Raw genomic sequence first — 25,285 nt, forward strand, 5'->3', positions numbered from 1 at the left:
GGCCAAAAAAAAAAAAAAAAAATCTAGTGAAAACAAGTCTAAAACATGATTGGACAAGAGCAAAGGTGGATAAAACACTGAGATAGATTGATTAGTAATGTCAGTTGAGATTCCATCTCTAGAAGTCCATAAGAAAAGACAGCCCTCAGAGTTGGATGATTTAGCTCATCCATTTGATTCATTTGCAAAAAAAAGTCAGTAGGAATGGCCAGTACTAGTACTTTGTGATCAAAGCAAAATGTAAAAAATGGCATTTTATAAACTCCAAGACTGTTTTTCAAGGATATTTAAAGATTAATTCTAGAATTTCCAACAGGCAGTAAGTCAACACATTGACTTAGAATGGATATAAGACCAGTGTAAAGCAAATCCACCCAGAGAATGTCCAGTTTATCCATAAGATGGATTATGGGTTCCAGCAATATTCCATAAACTATTAGTCAGATAGTCAGGAAATGGTGGGCTCTAGCTAATCAAATATTTTTGTTAATTGTTACCACATGTGGAAGGATTACAAAGTTTTAAAGAATGAGAATAAATTAAAATACACTTAACACTGAAACTAAACTGATTATAATTTAATCTTTCTCTAATTATTCAGAATGCATTTCAGGGTCATCAAGAAAAGCATAAATTATCAGTGCTTGATGACTATGCAGGAAGTCACAGTTTTTCTAAAATCCTAGTTAATAAATGCTGGGTAACAAAAAATTCACCGCAATAGTTATCATTTTAGAGATTTATATGCTCGATGTTTTGCTAGGATATGAAGAATATCATTAATCTTTACCAAAAATAAAATTTTCACAGATGGTGAACTGATATTCAGAGATGTCGACTAACATGTCCAAGGTTAAATATCACAAAAGTGTATTAGAGCCAAGTTTTGAACACAGAACTATCTGTCTTTAAAGAATATGATCTTTCACTATGTCAAACAAGCAAATCCTTGTTGTGTAGAAGTAATAAAATTTGTTGCCTGTCTGTCCAAAACTTATACACAGTCAATGGGTTAAGTCATCTGTTTTTCCAAGAGTACTGAAGGATTTTTCTGAGTCAGTCTTGAGACTGCTATCAGGTATACATGAGGGCTGCAAACTTTGACCATGAAAAATCTTCTTTTATATAGAAATATAAGGTCAACTGCTCATTCAAATGATCCAAAACACATCCTGAATGTCTTAGGGGGAGCTCTGGGAAGAAAAATGTTTTAAGAGACTAAACCAACATAGCTTCAACACTTAATAGAATCATTTGCTTAGGTTTGGTGCAATGATCTAATTTCTGTGTTAGTCCATTTATTTTTTAAATATGAAACATACTTGGTCTGATGATTATCCATAAATGAATATAACAACAACAACCAAAAAAAAAAAAAAAAAAAAACTCATTGCCAACGAGTCAGATCTGACTCATAGCGACCCCTCCTTGGATTTCTGAGGCAGTATCACTAAGGAATTAGATTGCCAAATCTTCCTTCCAAGGAGTGACTAGTGAGTTTGAACCACCAGCCCTCTGGTTAGCAGTCAAATGCCTTAGGCACTATGCTACCAGAGCTCCCATAAATGAATATAGTCACTTAAAACTATTTAAGACTTTGGACTGGGTTTAACTCTATTAAAAAAAAAAAATGGATTCTACTTATCATCAGGAGGGGAAAAAAAGGTTATTTCATCACAATATGTGATACAGTGTTTCTTCCACCATCTACTTTTTAGTCCCAGTCTCATTAATGATTTCACCTAAGATATCATGGCTTCTTCTTCAACTTCATTCACAGCACCATCAATTAAAATTCTTCAGAGCTCAAATGCCTTTTGTTCCTCCAGCCATACGGGTTCCCTTATCTCTGAATCAAGCTGGTTCTCATAATGAAATTTCACAAACAAGGGGGGGAAATGTGGCTAAACTTTAGAATGATGCAAATGATCTCAGGTCATGATACTGTTTTATTAGCTCATTTCTGCCCTTCTTCGTTCACACGAGGGAGACATGGCTGTTGGTGGGGAGATGACCCAATTCAAAGAGATGGTCCTCGCTCCCCTACCTCTGCACATAGCATTTTCCAGATGAGCCTGAAGAACTACTTTCTATTCCAAAAAAAAAACTATTTTCATCTGTAGCATCAGAATGATAATTTCATAGTATTGCAGAAAATGCTACCAAACAGTAAACCTGAAAAATGCACTGTCATCAAGTTGATTCCAACTCAGTCACCCTACAGGACAAAGTAAACTGCTCCATCGGGTCTCTAAGGCTGCAAATCTTCATGGAAACAGACTGCATCATTTTTCTCCCACAAGTGGCTGATGAGTTTGAACCCCTGTCCTTTTGGTTAGCAGCACAATACTTTAAAAACAGCACCAAACAGTAAAAAGAGCCCTGATTGGAATGAGCTCTGTGCTCAAACATTGTGAAAAGAAAAGCAGACTTCCTGTATAAGAAGTCTGTGCACAGAATTACGGTGAGAGCATCATTCTGAAAATATTACAGCCTTGATCCCCCTTCTACTTCAGGATCTCTTCCAGAAACCAGTTTCATGCTCAAGTTCAATTTGAGAAAAGTTAAAATTACTGCAGTGACTGAATTAAATTATGCAAATATGGCAAAGTTTGAAAATTACACTTAACTGTCTTAAAACTTGATAGATTAGGTGGCACTTGCCATCATGTGTTTTGAAAGGTGATTTCCCTGCCTGTGATTGTAACTGCCATGGAGTTATTCAGCTGGGGATTTTACACTAATGCACTGACCTGATTTGGACATTCAATTTCCTCTCTCAGATATTATGCTCTTCACTGTGACTTTGTTCAACTTCATATCTGAGGTGACCCTTCTGACCCAATGAACTCCAACGGATAACTTTCTCAAGGGAAAGAGAAAAAGTGAGATTCATTTTCAATGGGAGTGAATAGAAGAGAAAATATTCTGATGGAAGGTCAAAGAAGTGGTACCTAGATACTGAATCAGTATCAATAAAAATAGATCATGGGAGAACAATTTTTTGAAGTCTAATTTTATGCCCACATAAGAAAGATGCTCAAATTTCAAAATAAGTAGTTGATAGGAAGAATGAAGAAAGGTTAAAAAAAAAAAAAAAAGACCACTAATTAGAATTACTTAGACATAATTTTATAACCTAAGAAACTAGGAAGAGTTCTAATAAAATATGATCCTTGGCACATTTGTCCAGAAAGAAGATTTAAAGGGTCATGGAATTCTTAATTCTTTTGTTTGTTTGTTTTGTTTCATTTTTTTGGGAATTCTTAAGGTGGAAGAAGGGAGCTCTAGTAGCGTAGTGCCTAAGGCACTAGACTGCTGACCAGAAGGCTGGCGGTTCAAACTCACCAGCCACTCCTCGGAAGGAAGGTTGGGCAATCTACTTCCCTAGTGATACTGCCTCAGAAACCCAAGGAGGGGTCGCTATGAGTCGGGTCTGACTTGAGGGCACATAACAACTATAACAAGGTGGAAGTATCCTAAAAAAGATCAAGTGGCTCAACCCTTTTATTTTTCAAATGGAGAAACAGACATAGTGAGGTTAAATGCATTTATATAAGGAAGGTTTAAAACATTAGCATATATTTTAATTATTGTTATCCCAAACCTAAGTTTAATATCAAAAGAGTATAATTAGAGCCCTAGTGTCTAATATTAATGCATGAAAATTGTTTTCCTATTTGTAAAAACAATCCACTATTTCTTTAAAATCAAAAAGGCACAATGGTGGCTAAAATCTAGTATTTCATTTCCAAAAGTAGTTTATTTTTCCAGCTAATCTAGACTCAATCATGTAGATACTCATTAACATGACCGAGTACTACTGTATACTAAGTATATGGTTCATAACTCCAAAATTTTATTCTAATCAGAATTTTTTTCTTTTAAAATAGTGAATGACATCTTCATGTACACTGGCCCTGCCTTTGAGTGCTTATAATTCTTAATAGCTTCTGTTTTCTACTGAAATAGTTTTCTTCCTTCCTTTCAAAGATTATAATGTCTATTGTCTTCAAAAATCAGAGTGACTCTCAAGTTACATCTGATTCAATTGTCTTATTCAACAAGTGCTTAATTGTGACAGGGCTGTGGTTATGCAGGAAGCCTACGAATCAACTATGGCACCAGTTTTTAATGTTTTTATTCATAATTTTGCTGATTTTCTTCTACACAGTGTCAGATTTGCTATTGAAAATATAATGTGGGATGTAGTTAACCAGTAATTCACACAATTATAAGTCTAAGAAAGCTGGCAGAAACAGTATTTATGGTCTCCAATGACTGTAGAGTAATTGACCAAGCATGAATAATAGTAAAGTTACAGATGGTTGAGATTAAAACCATAGAGAGGAAGGCAATAGAGCCAGTGATATCAACATTCCTTGAAGGTCTGATTATTAGTATGGCTATTCCAGAAATCCATTGTTAGAGCACCTAGGGCTAATCCCCACTAAATAAACTCACAAGATCTTGACCTACAAAGCAAAATGTCAGTATTCATTTATAATGGGGAATATTCTTTTTCCATCACTAGAAAACTCATATCAAGTTTGCAGATCAGCAGTGGCTAACATTTGGCCATCTACTTCCCATCATTTTGTCCATGAGCCCACAGCTTTCCAACTGAATTCTTTTTAAAAGTTAGGAAACGAACCCTGACAAATTATACTAAGATGAAATCTATTAACCTTGCTCCAAACAGTATTTTTTTCCCTGAAGATAAATAAACTCAAGGAAGTAATCAGGCTGTTTTTTGGAGATCAGGAAATCAAAGCTAATATAGGCAGAGACTTGAGGACCTCTTCACCTGGGCCCCAAGGAAATCCTGAGAAATTCTTCTTGTCTCAAATCCAGTACCTCCCTAGGGACTTGAAGATTCCAGTATTGCTCTCCTGAACAGGCTTAAAAAAATCATATCAAGTTATTTCTTTCCCCCTACCTCGCTTTTCCTGGATCCCATTCAATCTCCTCTTCATATTGGAAAGGTAGCTTATCTTCAGATACATTATAATACAATTGTTTTAGTGACAGGTCACTTTTATAGTTTTAAAAATAAAACAAAGCTTCAGTTTCTTGCTACATGGCGCACAAATCACTGAACAGATTGTCAGCAAAAATGGAGACGAAGTGTGGAATCATGTGACTGAAAACAAACAAACAAACAAAGGTTTTGTAGTGTTTAAGAAACACTGAGGCCAGGAAGGGAGCACTGTAAGTAATGCCCCTTCAGAGCAGTTAAACTAAATGAAAAACAAGATCAAGGGCATGTTTCACAGGAAAGACACAGAGTGGGTATTAAAATGCTATGGAGAGAAAAAAAATAATGATGGCAAATCAGAAGGCGCCAAGTTCTCCAAACCCCAAATTCTCATTTATGATCCAGCTATTTCTTGCAAGGCCAACTCCAGGGGACCTATTCCCATGCAATATGTGTACAGGTTATATAATCCTAAAAGGGTGTACCTGGTAAGTGGTACATGTCTTTGAGCTCTCAATGTGTGTCTCACCTGGATAAGCTTGTTGAGGTAGCTTATCAAATAAATAAGTATAAAGTGTATGTGTGGTGTGTCTGTGTGTGTGTTATTCTGATACTTACTAAGATCTACACTAATTACAGAAGGAACTCTGGTGGTACTGTGGTTAAGGCATTGGGTTGCTAACCAAAAGGTCAATAGTTCAAACTCACCAGCTTCTCCTCAGAAGAAAGATAAAGCAGTCTACTTCTGTAAAGATTTACAGCCTTGGAAACCCTGTGGGAATTGCTATGAGTCAGAATTGACTCAATGGCAGCGGGTTTGGACACCAATCATGTGGTCATAGTGTATATTCACAACTGATCACAAGTAACCATACCACCGTAGAGGCTTACAAATATTCAGAAAAATAAAAACCATAGAATCCAAGGCTTTTAGATAAGCATCAACCCCTTCCCTTTGCAGTGAACACTGAGGTCCAGGTTATGTATTTTGGACAGAGTAGTGGATATCTTTACACAAAAGGGTGAAGTAAATATGAGAATGATATCCAAAAATAAATAACAAATTTAATAAAACAATAAAAATTAAAATAATATCTAACTTGTGAAGGTGCTCAGAGTATATAACTACTAAATTATCTCCTTTTATTGACTTTCACAATCAAGTTTGAGTGAGGCTGAATGTCAGCTGGCACTAGGCCCGTTCAGCAAGTCCGTGTAACAGCTGACTTTCAGCACGCCCGCATGATGACTTCCCAGCAACTCCCCTGGAGAACACCAGCATGCAAACCCAGTCGTCACTTTCTAAGCCCGTGGCCTTTCCACTCAGTCACATCTCATAAGGACATGGAAGGCAAATGCAAGCTTACCACCAAATGGAAGTAGGGAGAAGAAACAGAGGAAAGTCATATGGCATATTTCTTTTTAAGTATATATGTGATCTGAATATACAGGTTGATAAGACACAAATATTGGGAATTATTTTCTGCACAATGTTTCAAATCCCACGCCTGTTGTGCACACACTAACGATTCCTGTGCACAGCCTTCAGATCCCATTATTCCTTCTCAATCCTAACTCTTCGCTAACCATCCAGAAGAAGCCTTGCTAGTGGTTCCAACTAATCCCAACATCCCACCTCACACACACTCAACGTCAAACAAATGTATCTCATATGGGCTGTACGTGAACCAGGAGAAGCTCTGTTTCAAAGGGGCCAAGGTGACAAAGGTCTCCTTTGGAAGCAATACAACAATAGATACAGAGTGGGAATCGATGTTCGGGTATTTGGGTGAGTGTTCAGAGCTTGTAATGGATTTTTAATTGGTTACTTCTTCTAAAAGGTCGATGTATTAACCTTTGAGATAGTTCTTTAATTCTTCAGACTTTTTTATACACATTTAGAAAAACACAGATGCTTAACACATTTTGCCCGGTTAAATGGGCCTCTGTGATCTGAAATTGACATAGGCAGGTGGCTGCCAGGTCTGCACCACTTTAGGGAAATGGATGCACTTCTCCTTTCCTGGCTCTCCACGGGAAGGGGAATGAAAGGAGGAGGGCGAATGCTGACAGACAACAGCAGGGGCATTCTGTGCTCAGCATCTTGTCTTGGTGGTATACCCAAGCTGCAAGATTTATAACCTTCTTGTTACAATGTATCAGCTTCAACACTTTCAGTGAAGTCTTCAATAACTTCGATGACATCTTGCTGAGGGGTTTTGTCATTAAAAGCCTAAAGCTGGTCATTAACAAACCTTCTCTGCAATCATCTACTGCTGTGCTAACTCAGGCGTGGATCTGGCTGGAAAGTTGGTCTGGCTCAGAAACTTTCCAGAAGGCTGCATTTTTTTTCTTTTTTTCTGTGTGGGGTATATTTCTTTAGGGGAAGAAAACAGTTCCCAATGACTTAAGCATTTATTTCTCATTACCCACTGACTAACCCTTCTCTGGTGAACACAACCAAATTCAACAAACATGCACAAAACACCTACGATGTGACAGGCAGGTTGCTGGAGGCTGAAGATCTGGTTTGAGTCCATGGGCAGTACAAACTGTGAAGGCACTAAGCACTAAACAGAAAGGTTGAGGATTCAAGTCCACTGAGAGGTACCTAGGAAGAAAAGCCTGGCAATCTATTCCTAAAAGAACAGCCTTTGAAAACTCTTTGGAGTACAGTTCTACAGTTCTACTCTGATACACATGGGGTCACCCATGAGTTAGAATCCACACAATTGCAACTGGGTCGACACAACTCCAGTCCTCAAAGTGGGCAAAAAGAAAAAAGAAAAGAAAGGAGAGAGCCAACATTTAAAAAATCCTTCGTAAGGTGCCAGACTTGGTATTTAAGTTTTATGTGCATTATCTTGTTTATTCTTAACCACTTTCTAGAACGTAACTGATCTTCTTAGCCCATTTTACAGGTTTTGTGACTGAAACAGCGACTGCTTAGGCATTTTCCCAAAATGATTGAGCTTGTAAATGGCAGAACTAGATTTAAAACCCACGTCTTGTCTGGCTTCAGCACCAAAGTACATTCATCTACTTCACACAAGATTGGGCCAGGATGAGGGCAAAAGAACTGCCTTCGAGGCTGAAGGAAGATCGTGAGGAGAGCTAAAGGCAGGTATATGCAGGATCCGTAGGAGGAACAGGTTGGACACTGGCTCAAATGCCCTTTCAGAAGAATGTAGGTCATGGTAGAGCATTGCCCACTGGCAACTGCCTCCACTAGCTTCACACATTTCCTCTCCTCCTTAACGGCATTCAGATTATAGAGATATCCATTGGCATGCATGTACATATGAACTTGAACTTGCCTGCTGGCTCTGGAACAGCAAGGGTTGGTATGAATTTTCTGCATCTGATTTTAGAAAAGCTTAACTATTTAAAGATCACTGCTTCCCAAACTTACACAAAAATTCATATGGCAGAGCAGTTCCAGCTACCCAGCTGCCTGACAGCTATTTCCGCTGCCAGCGATTTGATTTTTCACCTATCTGGCAACTTCTGCAGTGATAATAATAAAGAGTGGAGGGGGGTCATTGCTGCTTCCTTCACAGCATCCAGGCTTTAAATAGCAGAGGGCTCATGTGGCAACACCCATCTAGTTTCTTCCACAAGAATGATGAAGAAACATGCAGACACCAGGAAAGATCCTACTGCCATTTGGGAGGCTGGGATGGAGAATGGAGAAATAACAAATCTTGGAATTCCATTTTTTTTAGTAACAAAGAAGATGACTTGCAGGTGATAGGTATATTTGTAAGGGTGTACATTTTAATAATAATTGTTACTATTAATCAAAGGCCTACTATGTGCCAGGAAGCATGCTGGGGCTTTTTACATACTAGCTTATCAAATGGAATCCTTACAATAACCCTGCCAAGAAAAATGCTACTGACAATTTTATAGATAAACAAACTGAGTTAGAGAGGTTGAGCAATTAGGTAAAGGTCACTCACGGAATAAGTTGCGGAGTTAAAATGAAAGCCTAGTGGGAGCTCTGGTGGTATGATGTCTAAGGCATTTGACTGCTCACCAGAAGGCTGGCAGTTCAAACACCCCAGCCACACCTTGAAGGAAGATTGGGCAATCTACTTCCGTAATGATACTGCCTCAGAAACCCAGAGTCGTCACAAGTTAGTTACCATTCAGTTCAACTCAAGATGACCTTCAGTCTAACAGAATGAAGGGTTGCTCAGTCTTGTGCCATCTTCTTCCTCACTGGTATGTTTGAATCCATTCTTATAGCCATTGTGTTAACCCTCTCATTAAGGAGTTTCCTCATTTTCACTGACCCCCTACAGTACCCACCATGATGACTTTTTCCACTGATTCACCTTTCGCAATAACACGTCCAAAGTAAGCAAGCCAAAGGCTACCATCTTTGCTTCTAGGGAGAATTCTCTTTGTTTTTCTAAGCCTGATGCAATGCCAGTCTAGCCAGTCTATTTATATGTTATTCCAAATTTGTGGAGTCTCCTCTATGCTGCTTTAAATCTTTAAATAGTTAATGAAAATACCTAGGTTAATTAAAACATAACCTATTTAAAAGTGTTAAAATGGTGCATAAAAAGGCATCAGGTAATTTCTTTTTTCTCTTAAAATGACATCTCCCTCTCCCTCTCTCTCTCCCTCTCTCTCTCTCTTTTCCTTCTCTCCCAAAAGGCAACAGAAGCATTAGCTTACTTTTTACTGCTCAATTAATTGCTGTGGGATTTTACCTGAAGAGATCAGTAAGACCCTCAGGCTGATGCCATTGATCCAACTATAGAGTCATTATGTGCCTGTCTGTATGTGTGATGTTGGAGGGAAGGCTTTGTTGTGGGAATCACAAGCCATCATCCACCTGATTTCCTGGGTACTGGTGGGGCTCTCACCTGCAGCACTTCCCACAAATGTCTTCCCTGGCCTGTTATTATTTTTAACTGCTCACAGGGTGCTTCTCACTAGTAAAGTTCTTGCCAATCAAGATCATCAGTGTTACCTCCGAGGAGTCTCAGGAAATTGATTAGTAAGTTCAGCTCCTCTCCTGCAAGACACAGTATACGAGTACCTGAGCTTTGTCCACCACCAAGGTCAGAGAACCTGTTGGTTCTTTCAGAGACAGTATGAAGCACTTTAAAAGACTATCTGCAAGTCCAGGGCTATATATGGTGTCACTCATATAAAATACATCAACTAGGCAAATGTATGGAGATCAGTGTTTATTAGTGGTTACCAGGGGTGGTGGGAAGGGGAAAGAGGGAATCATTGTTTAGGAAAAATTGCATTTATGTTTCTGGTGATGAAAAGTTTGGCAATGACTATCAGTGATGGTTGCACACAGGATTGATGTAATTGATACTGCTCAATTGTACACATGAAAAACATCACATTGACAAATATGCTATACATATTTTACAACAATAATTAAAAAAAAAATCTAGTGGACTTACAAACTATGTGAAACTATTTCAAACAAAAAAGAATGAAAGAAATATCCTTATATAATTATCACTAAATAGAGCACAAGGCTGGAAATGAAAAAAGCCAATTTCTATTTTCTCTTTTTGCCCAAAAAAAATACACAGAACAACTTTGGGCAAGTCATTAGTGTTTCCTGTATATCCATAAAGCTGGCCTGGTGGTAACTGGCCTACAGGTCTCTCAGGATGAAGCCTGAAAGCATCAGTGAGTTATTCACCTTACTGGGAGGGATAGGAAGGAATCTCAGAAAACCAGAGATTTCAACCCTGATTAGATTATTCTGACCCAGTGAAAGAATCTGATTAGAGTGTAATACAAAAGAGTTATACTGCTTGGACCAAATTGTAGGAATCCTATCACCCTCTGCCAAGAAACCTCAGACCAGGTAGTGGGATCAAGTCAGTATATTTTAGATTTCGAGAAGACACCACAGCCTTCTGTCCATTTCCAGAGTTTCTTCTGGCTTATTCCAGTACTGTTGCTCTTGTTGTTGTTAGGTGCCATTGGGTTGGCCCCGACTCATGGTGACCCCGTGTACAACAGAATGAAACACCGTCTGGTCCTGTCCCAGCCATACTGTTGCTATTGTTGTTAGGTGCCGTTGGGTTGGCCCCAACTCATAGTGACCCCATGTACTACAGAATGAAACACTGTCTGGTCCTGTCCCAGCCTCACGATCCCTGCTGTGCTTGAGCCCATCGTTGCAGCCACTGTGTCAATCCATCTCTTTGAGGGCCTTCCCCTTTTTCACTGACCTCTACTTTACCAAGCATGACATACTTCTCCAAGAACCAGACCCTTCTGACAACATGACCAAAGTAGGTGAGACGAAGTCTGGCCATTCTCGCTTCCAAGGAGCATTCTGGCTGCACTTCTTCCAGGACACATTTGTTAGTTCTTTTGGCGGTCCATGATATTTTCAATATTCTTCAGCAACATCACAATTTAAAGGCTTCAATTCTTCTTCAGTCTTCTTTATTCATTGTCCAGCTTTCATATGTTGCAATTGAAAATACCATGGCTTGGTTCAGATGCACCTTAGTCTTCAAAGTGACATTTTTGCTCCTTACCTCTTTAAAGGGGTCTTTTGCAGCAGATTTTCCCAGTGCAATACAATGCCTGATTTCTTTACTGCTGCTTCCAAGGTCATTGATTGTAGATCCTTCTATAATGAAATCCTTGACAAATTCAATATTACCTCTAATTACCATGGTGTTTCTTATTGGTCCAGTCATGAGGATTTTTGTTTTCTTTCCATTGGGGAGTAATCCATACAGAGGCTATGAAGTTTTTGATCTTCATCAGGAAGTGTGTCAAGTCTTCTTCACTTTCAGCAAGCAAGGTTGTGTGTCAACTTCATATTGCTGGTTGTTAATGAGTCTTCCTCCAGTCCTGATGCTGCATTCTTCTTCATAGAGTCCAGATTCTTGGATTATTTGCTCAACATACAGATTGAATAAGTATGGTGAAAGGATACAACCTTTCACCTGGACAAGAAAGAAGAATTAAATTGAGGAACTGACAAACAACGTTCCAGGAGATACATTTTATGCAAATAACATGTTTTTCCAACTTCCTCTCTTCCCCAGCAATATTGTAAGTGCACTTATCTTAATGTGTTGACATTTTGTTGGAAAAATTTAACATAGTGGGCTTACAAAAATACTTCCAAGGAGGAGGGCACAGTTGGCAAAAAAAAAAAAAAAATACTGAACATGATAGATAAGAGAGAAATGAACTGGTTTAGGGATGCGTATTGTTGTTGTCAGATGCCATTGAGTTGTTTCCAACTCATAGTGACCCTACATACAGCAGAATAAAACATTGCACAGTCCTGAGCCATCCTCTCAACTGTTGCCATGCCTGAGCCCATTGTTGCAGCCACTGTGTCAAACCATCTTTTTGAGGGTCTTCCTCTTTTTCCTACTCTGTAATGTACCAAATATGACATCGTTCTCCAGGGTCTGTTCTCTTCTGATAATATGTCCAAAGTATGTGAGACAAAGTCTTACCATGCTCCCCTCTAAGGAACATTCTGGTTATATTTCTTCCAAGACAGATTTATCCATTCTTCTGGAAGTCAGTGGTATATTCAATACCCTTCTCCAAAACTATAATTCAAATCCAAAAATTCTTCTTCACTCTCCCTTATTCATTGTCTAGCTTTCACACACATACGAGGCTGTTGAAAATACCATGGCTTTGGCCAGGTGCACTTTAACCCTCAAAGTGGCATCTTTGCTTTTTAACACTTTAAAGAGGTCTTTTGTAGTAGATTTGCCTAATCCAATACCTCCTTTGATTTCTTGACTGCTGCTTCAATGGGAATTGATTGCAGATCCAAGGAAAATGAAATCCTTGGTAACTTCAATCTTGTCTTCATTTATCATGATTCACTTATTGGTCTACTTGCGAAGGGTTTTGTTTTCTTTATGTTGAAATGTAATCCATACTGAAGACTTCTAGTCTTTGATCTCCATCAGTAAGTACCTCAAGTTCTTTTCACTTTCAGCAAAAGAGCTCTGGTGGTGCTGTGGCTAAGGCATTTGGCTGCTAAACAAAAAGTTTGGCAATTTGAACCCATCAGCCACTTGGCAGAAGAAAGATGAGGCAGTCTGCTTCTGTAAAAATTTACAGCCTTGGAAACCCTATGGGGTTACTATGAGTCAAAGTTAACTCAGTGGCAGCGGGTTTGGTTTGGTTTGTGTTCACTTTCAGCAAATAAATTGTGTCAGTATACTGAAGGCTGTTAATGACTCTTCTTCAAATCCTGATGCTGCATTCTTCTTCCTATAGTCCAGTTTCTTGGATTATTTCCTCGGCCGACAGACTAAATAACTATGGTGAAAGGATATAACCCTGATGGACACCCTTCCTGATTTTAGACCACAGAATGTCACCTTCTTCTGTTTGAGTGACTACATCTTGTTCTATGTACAGGTTCCCCATGAGCACAATTAAGTGTTCTGGAATTGACATTCTTCACAATGTGATTCATAATTTGATACAAATCATACAGTAGAAAGAATTTGCATAGTCAATACAACACAGGTAAACATCTTTCTGGTATTCTCTGCTTTCAGCCAAGATCCATCTGACATCAGCAATGTTATCCCTCCTTCCACATCCTCTTCTGAATCCAGCTTGCATTTCTGAAAGTTCTCTGCTACTATACTGCTGCAACTGCTTTTTTTTTTCTAATTATCTTCAGCAAAATTTTGCTTATGTGTGATATGAATGATATTTTTATATAATTTCTGCATTCTGTTGGATCATGTTTCTTTTGAATGGGCATGCATATGAATCTCTTCCCAGTCGGTAACTGTCTTCCAAATTTCTTTGCATAAATAAGTGTTTCCAGTGTTTTTCTTTCTGCTTTGTTTCCAACTTTCACATTCGAATCACCAGAAATCATCAGTGCATCTTGATTGCATGTTTGATCAATTTTAGACTGCTGAAGTTGGTAACAAAATTTCCAATTTCTTCACCTTTAGTAGTAGTGCTTAGTGCATAAATTTAGAAATGTATGTTACCAAATAAATATTCTATCACATTAGTTTCCAAATATGATTTTTAAAAAAAATCCAGGAGGGTAGATAGGAGTTAGAATTGATTGAGTAGCACTGGGTTTTGTTTTGTTTTGTTTTTTGTTTTGTTTTGTTTTGTTTTTTGTTTTGTTTTGTCTTTTTTAGGAAGGTAAAAGATTTATCAGAAAAGTAATATTATCTTGACACATAATTCACAGATTCTATGTAACAATTGTTTCTAACTAGGCTACACTTACTGCTTAAGTGAAACCTACATTGATTGAAGACTCATGTCATTTTTAAGGTTATTGCACAAATGTTGAATTTGAGTCTTTTAAAACCCTGTCAATTTATTTCTGGTAGTTAGCATATTAAAATATGCAAATAAGCATAGGGTAGTTGGTCAGTGCTAATCTTTTTGTAACACCTAATGTGTTTTCCCAACAGCTGTCACTCCTTCTATTCACGTCACCTTCACCCAGAAGTCACAAAATGCTGAAGACAGTCGCTTTTTACTTGATTAAATTTCTAGAGGTTGAAGCCAGGCCAACATCCTCACCTCCCTCTTTCCTAAATACTTTTTCTCCTCTCTCTTAATTACATTGCTTTACACTGATTTACATGAATTTCAGCTTTCAAAATCATTGGTCTTTGCTGAATGCAAATAAGCACATGGGAAAATTATATTAAGTTTGCACAATTGATCTTTCATCATTTCAAACGGTACCTTTGAACAGTTCCTGAAATGTCTGCCTGAAATACTCCCAGCGCTGAGTGTCATCAAGAGGTGCAGGGTCACCCTGGGGAAACCCATTCTCGGTGATGTAAATTACAGGGTTATTATACGTATCCTAGAACAAGAGAGCAGAAGTTTTATTCCAAACAGATGTAAAAAAAAAAAAAGAAGAAAAGAAAGAAAGAAAGCCATAAAATCAGGTGCATTACCCTCTCTGTTCGCTAAGCTACAACCCAAAACTAGTTTTCATCAAATTGCATTGACCCTATTAACTTAATTTTCCATGCACTGACCTTTTATGACTAATAATGGAGAAGCAAAACTGTGCAAAAGTCCATGAAGACAGTCAAATGACTTTTATTATAATAAGGAAATGGAACTATCTTTCTTCCATCAGCATCTGCTGATTGTCACTGCTCCTTAACCCCTTGGTCACTCTAGACACTACATTCTCTAAGCACTGGCAGGAGGAGTCCTGACAACCAACAACTTGAAATTTTAATTTCAGTTCCTTGGATGCCATCCAGCATAACTGAAACCAAAAAGGGATCCAGTCAGCTATCTCGGTACTTAGTGTGTCTTATAATAATCACAGTCATGGAACCATCTGAAAAGCATTTCTAAGCTACTGGCCACGACTGACTTTAAAAACAAATGTTAATTTTTGTTAATAGGTTTGAAGCCCTTTATCAGACCAGTCACTCCTCGGAAGGAAGGTTGGGCAATCTACTTCCGTAGTGATACCACCTTGGAAACCCAAGGAGGGGTGTCTATGAGCCAGATTCAACTCGCGATGGCCATGAGTTTGGTTTTGGTTTTGGTTTTTTTCAGTGACACACAGCTACTAAACAAAAGGTTGGAGGTTTGAATCCATGCAGCTTGGAAGAAAAGTCTGGCAATTTACTTCTGAACAATCAGCCACTGAAAACTCTATGGAGCACAGTTCTAATCTGTTCCACATGGGGACACCAGGAGTTGGAATCAACTAAGTGGAAACTAGTTTGGATTTTTTTTTTTTAAATCAGCTGATTACCCTTCACCAACCACCATTCAAATCCTAATCTGCTTTTCCTAAGCATGCTATTGCCTAAAATTGCTTTTGTTTCAGGTCCACATACATATATACATACATTTGCCTGTCCTTCCACCTTCAAATATCTAACTGTACATAGATACAAACAAATGGTGCATTTACCATAATATGTTTCAGAAGTTTACGTATCCCCCATGGCACCACGTAGACCTTGTCTGTAACTTCCCAAGATGAATCTGGGAACATTTCAATCTCCATGTCCTGAAGAACACCCAGTTCTCTTTTCTTGTTCTCTTTGTGCTTAATTAAACGAGCTGTGTAATACTGCACAGCAAAGAAATCAGCAGTGCCTTTGATGATCCTCTTCTCTTCTTCTGTAAATTCTGGGAGTCTGGACGATGGATAGCCTTGCTTTTTACTCATGGAGGCAACCTGGGACTTGACAACATCAGGATAATCTCCATCAATAAATATGGGTTTAGCAAAGAAACCCAACTGGAAGGCCATGGCTCTTTGAGCAGCTTCCTGATCAGCCACTGAGTTGGGGTCTGCTGGTTCCACCCAGCCACAAAAAAATGCTAATGACACCATACCCTTCTGCTCTTTTCGGAATAAGGAATCATAGCTGTGCCAGGATCGGGCATGTGCCTTGATCAAATTATGAGCTGCCTGATAACCTCCAGTCCCAATGTGAGGCACACCTGGAGGAAATACACCAAAATCATATGCTAAGAGAGCAAACAGATTGGGCTCGTTTATGGTGATCCACTGCTTGACCCGATCCCCAAAGGTACTGAAGCAAAGCTGGGCATATTTATCGAAAGACTCAATGATGGCTTCTGACAACCAACCTCCTTGATCTTCTAAAGCCTGGGGCAAGTCAAAGTGGTAAAGGGTCACAATGGGGGTAATCCCATTTATTAACAAGTCGTCAATGATTTTGTTGTAATAATCAATGCCTAGGGGAAGGGAAAAAAAAAAGAAAACATGCAAAGAAAAGTTACTTTAAGTATATTGACAACAAATTTTAAATAAGCCAGATTAGGAACCATTTCCTAAATGACTTTTCACTCAAAACAAGTTGCATTTGTGTCAAATATTACTTCCTGGATAGTAGCATAGTGCCTAAGGCACTTGACTGCTAACCAGAAGGCTGGCGGTTCAAACCCACCAGCCACTCTTCGGAAGGAAGGTTGGGCAATCCTACTTCATAGTGATAATGGGGTTGCTATGAGTCAAGTCCAACTCCATGGCAAATAACAATAACAACAGATAACAAACAATGTTGCAAAAGGCTTCTTTAAAGTGTTAAAAAAGCAACGATGTCGTTTTGATGACCAAGGTGTATTTACACCAAGCCATAATCTTTTCAGTCACTGCATATGCATGTGAAAACTGGATAATGAAAAAGGAAGATTGAAGAATTGACGTTTGAATTGTGGTGTTGTCTAAGAATGCTGGACTGCCAGAAGAACAAACAAATCAGTCTTGAAAGAAGTAGAGCTAGAATACTTCTTAGAAGCAAGAGTGGTGAGACTTCATCTTGCTTACTCTGGACACATCATCAGAATGAGCACTCACTAGAAAAGAGCGTTATATTTGGTAAAGTAGATGTTCAGGGAAACCCTCCATGAGGTGGACAGACACCATAGCTGCGAGAGTGAGTTCAAACCAGGACTTCTACCAAGTTCATTCCTGTTCAATCCCCTTACACCCTAGATGTATTGAACCAGCACATACACTGGCTGGTCCATGATTCTCAGCAGTTTGGCAGTTACATAATAAGGTAATCATCCCATGATGTGTTCTGATGTGATCAGCTCATGAGTGAGTGGTAAGGGGATTATGGTGGGATGCAAGATCCTTAATCAGGTCACAGCCCTGATCTGATGTAAGGCGAGTTTTCCTGGGTGTAGCCTGTATCACCTTTTATCTTACAAAATTCAGTACATCTGGGGTGGAAAGACAAATTCTCAGCAATTGGTTGAACCAGAATAAGTTTGGTTCAAAGCCCTGTCTCAAATACACCAAGGTTATGAAGATAGTACAGAACCAAGCAATGTTTCACTCTGTTATACATAAGGTCCTCATGAGTCAAAGCTGACTTTAGGCCAACAAACAACAGGTATCATCAATTAAAGACTGGAAAGAATCATGAAGGATTCCAAAGAAGGCTGACTGATTAGGGTGTGAGATCAGGATGGGGTGATATGATTGGAAGATGCATGTACTGAAATGTATACTTTTGGGCAAGTTGCTAGCAATAATTTTGTGTTATTTTCATAATTGTAGACAATATTTTTTTTTTTTTTTTTTTTGCCCACTTGTTTTTGTCTCTTAGCCTCAGTAGAATATAAGCTCCATAAAAGCAGAGTCATTGCCTATGTAGTTCACCTCTGGAATTCTGAATCCTAGGACAGTACCAGAAATTTAACAGACAATAAAATATTTGTTGAATGAATGAATTATCTTAAGCTTATTAAATCTAAAGCTCATGAATTGAACAAGATGACTGCCTAAGTGTTTTCCCAGACCCATCAGTCTTACAAGGGTAGAAGATACTCACTGAGCATGAACAAGACCTCAACATCTGTCCCAGAATGTGGGTTACAGAGGCTGATAGCCAGAGGCTTGGAATATTAAGAGATACACAGTTAATGGTTTGCTCTAAAACTCTAACTTAGTCCAGGGGAATTCATAGCCACCTCTGGCTACCAGCTGATTCTCACAGGAATATATTATGTAAGAAGTACAACCTTAGAAGCGAAGATGTCAAGACTTCATCTCATGTATTTTGGACATGGGTTCAGGAGGGACTAGTCCCCAGAGAAGGACATCATGCTTGATAAAGTAGAGAGTGAGCAAAAAAAGAGGAAGACCCTCAACAAAATGGATTGACACAGTGGCTGCCAACAAAGGGCGCAAGCATAGCAGTGACTGTGAGGATGATGCAGGACTGGTCATTGTTTCATTCAGTTGTACATGGATTCACGAAGAGTTGCCACCAACTTGACAACACCTAACAACAACAACACCATATGATGGACGTATACATATAAGCAAGATAGACACTGTTCATTCTCTCAAGGAGCTTACATTTTACTTGAGACTGTAGATAAATATGTAAAAAAAAAAAAAAAACCTCATTGCCTTAGAGTCAATTCCGACTCATAACGACCGCTCCTTGGGTTTCTGAGGCAGTATCTCTACGGAAGTAGATTGCCCAGTCTTCCTTCCAAGGAGTGGCTGCTGGGTTTGAACCACCAGCCTTCTGGCAAGTCAAATGCTTTAGGCACTATGGCACCATCTATAATATAGAAATACTGGTGAAGTACAGACTGCTATGGGAACATATGATAAGAAGTGCTTACCCCAAACTTGGGGCATCTGAGAGAACATTCTGAAAGCAATGTAGCAAAATGCCTTCAGTGGTGGACTATGACTCCCATATACCTGAATTTATCTCACAACTCCTTTATCTAGTTGCTCAATGACCTTGGGTAAACTACTGTCTCTCCAAAGTCTCCTTCTCCATATGGAAAATGTGGATAACAACAGAATCTCACTTCAATGAATTATTGTGAAAGTTTAATGAAGTAGTAAATGGAATCTGCTTGGAACACTTCTTGGCATGTGGTAAAGTCTCAGTGCACGTTAGCTATCATCCAGATCATGATGATTATTATTGTTATTATTAGGGATATCTAAGCTGACATTAAAAGATGAATATAAATTATTCACATAAGGCAAGGAGGAAACACTAACCTACAAAGAGAGAAAAGACAAATAATTGTGTGAAAGACCAAATGGCATGTGGAAAGAAGCAAATACAACCCAAATGTGAACAGGGCTTATTTATTCAGGGGTTGCTACAGCAAATCAGTCACCACACTTGCATTTGGAAATAGGCAAAGTAGGCAGAGGTGTGGGAAGCTCTGTAATGAAAAAAAAGAAGGTTTCAAGTATGCCCTGATTGGAGGCCATTAGCATGGGGAAGCTGGAGGCAGGCTAACTGAAAGGAGGACATCCTATGTGTTTGGTTTAGGAAGCATATTTGGCTTTCTCTGGTTAGTCCTGAGCCAGAAGCAGGGCAAAAAATTGAGAAGTTGGCAGTCATTGACCAAATTCTAGCTTTTCTGGACCAATTGTGGACAGACATTGTGATTTGGCACTTTGGGATCTTATTGGGACCAAATACTGATTGTCATTTATGGTCGAGCCATTGTTCACATGTACATTCATTCATTCTCTCATAGAGAAGAGTATGGCATTGAAGGGAGCTCTGGCCGTGTAGTGCCTAAGGCACTTGACTGCTAACCAGAAGGCTGGTGGTTCAAACCCACCAGCCACTCCTTCAAAGGAAGGTTGGGCAATCTGCCTCCATAGTGATACCACCTTGGAAACCCAAGGAGGGGTCACAATGAGTCGGATCCGACTTGACAGCACATAACAACAACAACATGACATTGAATGTAAAAATAACAACAGCTTTACTGTACTCATACTACATGCACCAGATGTCACATGTCTTGTATAACCTTAGCACTAAGCCTAAGGAGGGAGCAGGAAACAGTTGCCATTGAGTCTATTTGACTCCTGATGTCCCCATGATGTGTGTCAGAGTAGAACTATGCTCCAGAGGATTTTCAAAAGCTGTGATCTTTCCAAAGTAGATCACTAGGCCTTTCTTCCAAAGTGCCTGTGAGTGAATTCAAACCATTAACCTTTCCAATAGTAGCCAAGCAGTTTACTGTTTATCCCACTCAGAGACTCCTAACTCTGACAGATGATCACTATTATTTCAACTGATCACAGGAGGAAATCAAGATTCACAGAGTGAGTATCATACATAAAGGCCCAATTTTGTCAAATGGCACAAAACCAAAAACCAAACCCAGTGCCATCAAGTCAATTCTGACTCGTAGAGACCCTTAAGGAGAGAGTAGATGTGTCCCATTGGGTTTCTAAGGCTGTGAATCTTTATGGAAAGAGACCATCTCATCTTTCTCCTGCAGAGCTACCAGTGGGTTCAAACCTGACCTTTTGGTTAGCAGCCAAATTCTTTAAGCACTATGTCACCAGATTTCCTTGTCAAATGGCACACTCAACATTTAAATTCAGGTCTATCTCACCACAAGGGCTGAGGTGTTCCCACTATGAAACACAACTTCTGATGTTTCCTAATGTTTCAGAATGAGAAACATGGTAATGCTTTTACTAGCCTTAAAAATCACTTACTTTGGAGTTGGCTCCCAGTTACAGATCTGTTTTGGTTTTCTGTTTATGTTTTGTTTTCTTTTTGGTGGAGTCAACGATGTATCTCTTAAGTCATCACTAGATATGACACAATCATTAATGATGCCCAGTCAATGTAATTCAAACAAGATGATAATCCTCTGTTGTATTGTTGTTGTTATGTGCTGTCAAGTCGGACCCGACTCATAGCCACCCCTCCTTGGGTTTCTGAAGCAGTATCACTATGGAAGTAGATTGCCCCATCTTCCTTCCTAGGAGTGGCTGGTGGATTTGAATCGCCAGCCTTCTGGTTAGCGGTCAAGTGCCTTAGCCACTATGCTACCAGAGCTCCCAAACCTCTGTTATACTGAAGGTAAATACATTTTCAAAAGAACCATTTTTCCTCCTCATCAGCCCAGTCAGAGCAACAGAGGACTGTGTGGTGAATAGTTAGCATCTCAAAATGAGCATCTAGCTCCTGCCTTGGAAGGTTAATTAATTGCTGTGAGGGAATTTCCCATGAGATAGTGGAGTGAAGTTTCTAAGATCAGAGCTCCCACAGCAAATATTTTAGTCATAGCATCATGGGCAAGTCATTGGGCCTCTCTATGCCCAAGTGTATTCACCTGTAAAATGGGAATATGAATAATGGCACCTCATGAGTGTTTTGCTGAATGAGAATAAATTATCAAATGGTTATTTAACTTTATTTATCAGATTGTTACAATTCAGTGATAGCTAATTCTCTTAATAAGTGTGTATTTTTACAGGATCAAAGATTACCATTACTGGGATCGTAACAGAGAGGTTATTTGGATCCTGCTCTGTCTCTGAACATTTGGAAAGAACTGATTATCTTCAAAATTACAACTTCCCTGGTCTTTTGGAGTCCTATATCTCTGTTTCAATTTAAGCACATTTCTTCTATTTGCTGTTTGAAAGCATGAAGTATGCTTGAGTTAGGGTCTTTTGGCTGTAGGGAAAAGACACCCACACAAATTAATTCAAGTACAAATGTGGCATTGGGGGCAGGTATGTGGTAAGTGTGGGTGGGGTAGACAGTATTTGAAATGATCAAGATACTGGATACCCAATGAGAGAACATAACTGCAGCTGCAACTCAAGGGGATTGAAGCTGGAAGCTGAGATGTTCTATGCCTCTCAGGTAAAATATTCTCTCTCATCCCTGCTTCTCTCCACATATCAAGTCCATTCTTCTCTTCCTTTTGAACCAGCTTTCTTTACACATCCATTTTGCCATAGTGTCAAAATGGCCATCCCATTCACCAAAGCTACCTCATAGAGCCAGTGCCAACCACCAATTCACTCAGCTTTACAATACTTCAATTGCAAGCACCCCTGCAAAAGGAAGAACTTGGCCAAACTCATATTTTATAATGATATCATCATAAAAGTTAGATGTTATAGGAAGAGGTATTGTGATAGCTAATTTTATGTGTCATTTTGGCCAAGCCATGGTTCCCAGTGGTTTGGCCAAACAGCAGAGTAGTTACTGTTCCATTATGTAACCTAATGCAATGTAATGTGATCATTTTCCATACTGTAATGTAGTGAAATGTAATCAACTAATTAGTTGAAAGAGGAGTTCCTCAGGATGTCCTCTGCCTCCCATCTAGATGTACTCTGCCCATCACCTGACCTATGGATCTTGGAGTACAAGCCTGAAGAAGGCTCCAGCCTGTTACCTGACCTAAGGATTTTGGACTTGCTAGCCTGCATAATTATTCAAGCCAATCTCTTGAAGTAATTCTTTTGTTCTCTGTATCTACCTACTTACCTACCTACCTACTTACCTATCTATCTACCTACGTACCTATCTATCTACCTACCTACCTATCTATCTATCTATCATCTTTCTATGTATAACTGATTCTATTTCTCTAGAGAGCCTTAAGACTGGTGTCTTTTCCTTCTCCAATCAGCCTAGGCCAGCAATGGAGTAGGGTTATACAGAAAAAAGAAATGTGGAAAATCCTCTAGAAGAGAAAGTGGTTGGAACCTGCAATGATGCTATCTCCAATTTGGAAAATAACTGAAATAGAATCCTCCTCTTTAAATATTCTGTGTTAAACATCTTAACATAGGATTAATTTTGATTGAGTGCTCCATGCGTCACGCATGTAATAGCTCAGGATTTTCCTCTCTTGGTTCACTTCTTTGTCAGCTTGCATCACCAGCTTCTTTAGTTGCCCCAGACTGTCTTGGCATACTGCCTAGATTACTTTCCTATTGCTGTTGTAACAAATTATCACACATTTGGTGACCTAAAACAATACACATTTACTATCTTAAGATTCTGGAAATCAGAGGTGGAAAATGGTTCTCACTGAGTTAAAATAAAAATGTCACCTGGGCTACTTCCTTCCTTGCCATCTCCAGCTTCTAGAGGCTTCTTGGCTCATGGTTCTTCCTCCATCATCAACGTTGGACAGGATCATGGCACCTTCTCTTCTCTCTAACATCTTTTCAGTGCTCACATCGTTCACTCTCACTCTGACTCTCCTATATCCTTCTTATAAGAACCTTGTGATTATATCAGGCCCACCTGATAATTCAGGATAGTCTTCCAATCTCAAAATCTTTAACTAAACCACATTTTATCATGTATAGTAACATCTTCACAGGTTCTGGAGGTGAGAACATAGCTATCTTTGGGAAACCATTATTCAGTCTTCTGTGATGCCCAACAGAGAGTAAGAGACTAATATGTGTTTCATGAATGAATTGGACAACTATTGCTACTAAATGCACTCATATTTAAATAATAAAGTAAACATGAAAAAAAAAAAATATCTGCATAAATCTTCCTTATTTTCACTTCCAATATTTGGATCTCCTACTAATCACTTGAAATTTACATTTGTCATAGACATTAAAGTATACCTGAAGAGTAGTGAAACACAGAAATATGTGATTCCAGTGGCCAATTCAATCTCTTTTTGCTAAACTTTGAAAACTTGACATTTGGATGAGAAAGGCTGTTTTGTAAAATATCCTTCTAGTCTGAGAACAAAAGATTTTACAAATTTCCAAATGTCCTATAATCAAGCTTTGAAATAGTCAAACACAAAAAGAAGTTCTTTGTGACAGAGTTTTTTTTTTTTTTAATTCTTTACATGCTCTCTGGGAAACTGTTTAAAGGGGAAGAAAAAAAAAAAAAAAACCAACGATGGCCTTTCTGAGTTAAAACTATTCCAGTTGCTTCAACAGATCACTGCACAAGACTGAGCAAGTGCTTATTGAAATTCTATCCACTGGAAGCACCTCCAGGGGCCTCTTGTTCAAGGAAAAGTCTGTAATATTAATCAGCTATGACTTTATAAGAACTTCTTGGGTGGTGCCAATGGTTACGCATTCAGCTACTAGCTGAAAGATTGGCAGTTCAAATTCACCCAGAGATACCTCAGAAGAAAGACTTCACAATCTACTTCTGAAAGATCACAGCCATTGAAAACCTTATGAAGTGCAGTTCTTCTCTGACGTACATGGGTCACCATGAGTTGGAACTGACTCCACAGCAACTGGTACGGTATGGCTTTACAAAAGCAGGGGCCATAAAAACTAAGTGTTGGGGGCTTATGAACCCTAAGTAAGATGTGCGTGAGGATTTCCCCACCTGTTGAGGTGGCTCCAGTGACTCCAGTCCTACCACCCCATCTTCCCTTCCACCCAGTTCTTCTGACTCCTCCTCTCAGATTGCTGTTCTGCAGTATGTCTCTATGATCTGCTGTAGGTCTTCAGTTGCTTTTGCAAAGCGTGATATGTTGATACAGGCTCATATTTCCTTAGCCAAAAATGTTGGGGCCAGAAGTGTTCAGAATTCTGGATTTTAGAAAGGTCACACTGAGCATATACCATCCATTAACACTCCCAGTGATTCTGGGTCAGTGTCCATTAATCAAACCCATTAATATGTCTGTAGTAAAATATATGAATAGTCTCACCCAAGTGAAATAACCTGAAATTATAAAGAAATTTCACATCAATTCAGGTCAGCTTTTGCTACCAAGTTAGTTTTAGAACTAAACTTAAGGGTGGAGGGGGAGTGGAGAAGCTTTCAGGTTCCAGAGCTTTTAGAATTTTAGAATTTCAAAAACAAGATTGTGAATCTCTATCTGGGAGTTCCTAGGTGGTGCAAACACTTAACACACTCAGCTGCTAGCCAAAGGCTTGGAGGTTCAAGTCCATGCAGAGATGTCTCAGCAGAATGGCCCAGTGATCTACCTCTGAAAAAATCAACCATTGGAAACTCTGTGGAGCACAGTTCTACTCTGCCATACTCTGGC

General features: G+C 39.0%; 1 protein-coding gene across 1 annotated transcript in view; it reads right to left on the minus strand.

The window, feature by feature from the left end:
• The window catches only part of LOC103209060 (cytosolic beta-glucosidase), a 205,823-nt gene that overhangs the window by 104,853 nt on the left and 75,685 nt on the right, over nt 1-25,285 (minus strand). Inside the window, exons 3-4 of the mRNA XM_007954826.2 lie at nt 15,906-16,702; nt 14,702-14,825 (exon numbers count right to left, since the gene is read on the minus strand). Coding sequence (XP_007953017.1) covers nt 14,702-14,825; nt 15,906-16,702 — 921 coding nt within the window. The remainder of the gene's footprint in view (nt 1-14,701; nt 14,826-15,905; nt 16,703-25,285) is intronic.

This window comes from Orycteropus afer, unplaced genomic scaffold (genome assembly GCF_000298275.1).
Source record: "Orycteropus afer afer isolate SDZICR_OR568_19922 unplaced genomic scaffold, OryAfe1.0 scaffold00475, whole genome shotgun sequence".
In the NCBI taxonomy this organism is placed as follows: domain Eukaryota; kingdom Metazoa; phylum Chordata; class Mammalia; order Tubulidentata; family Orycteropodidae; genus Orycteropus; species Orycteropus afer.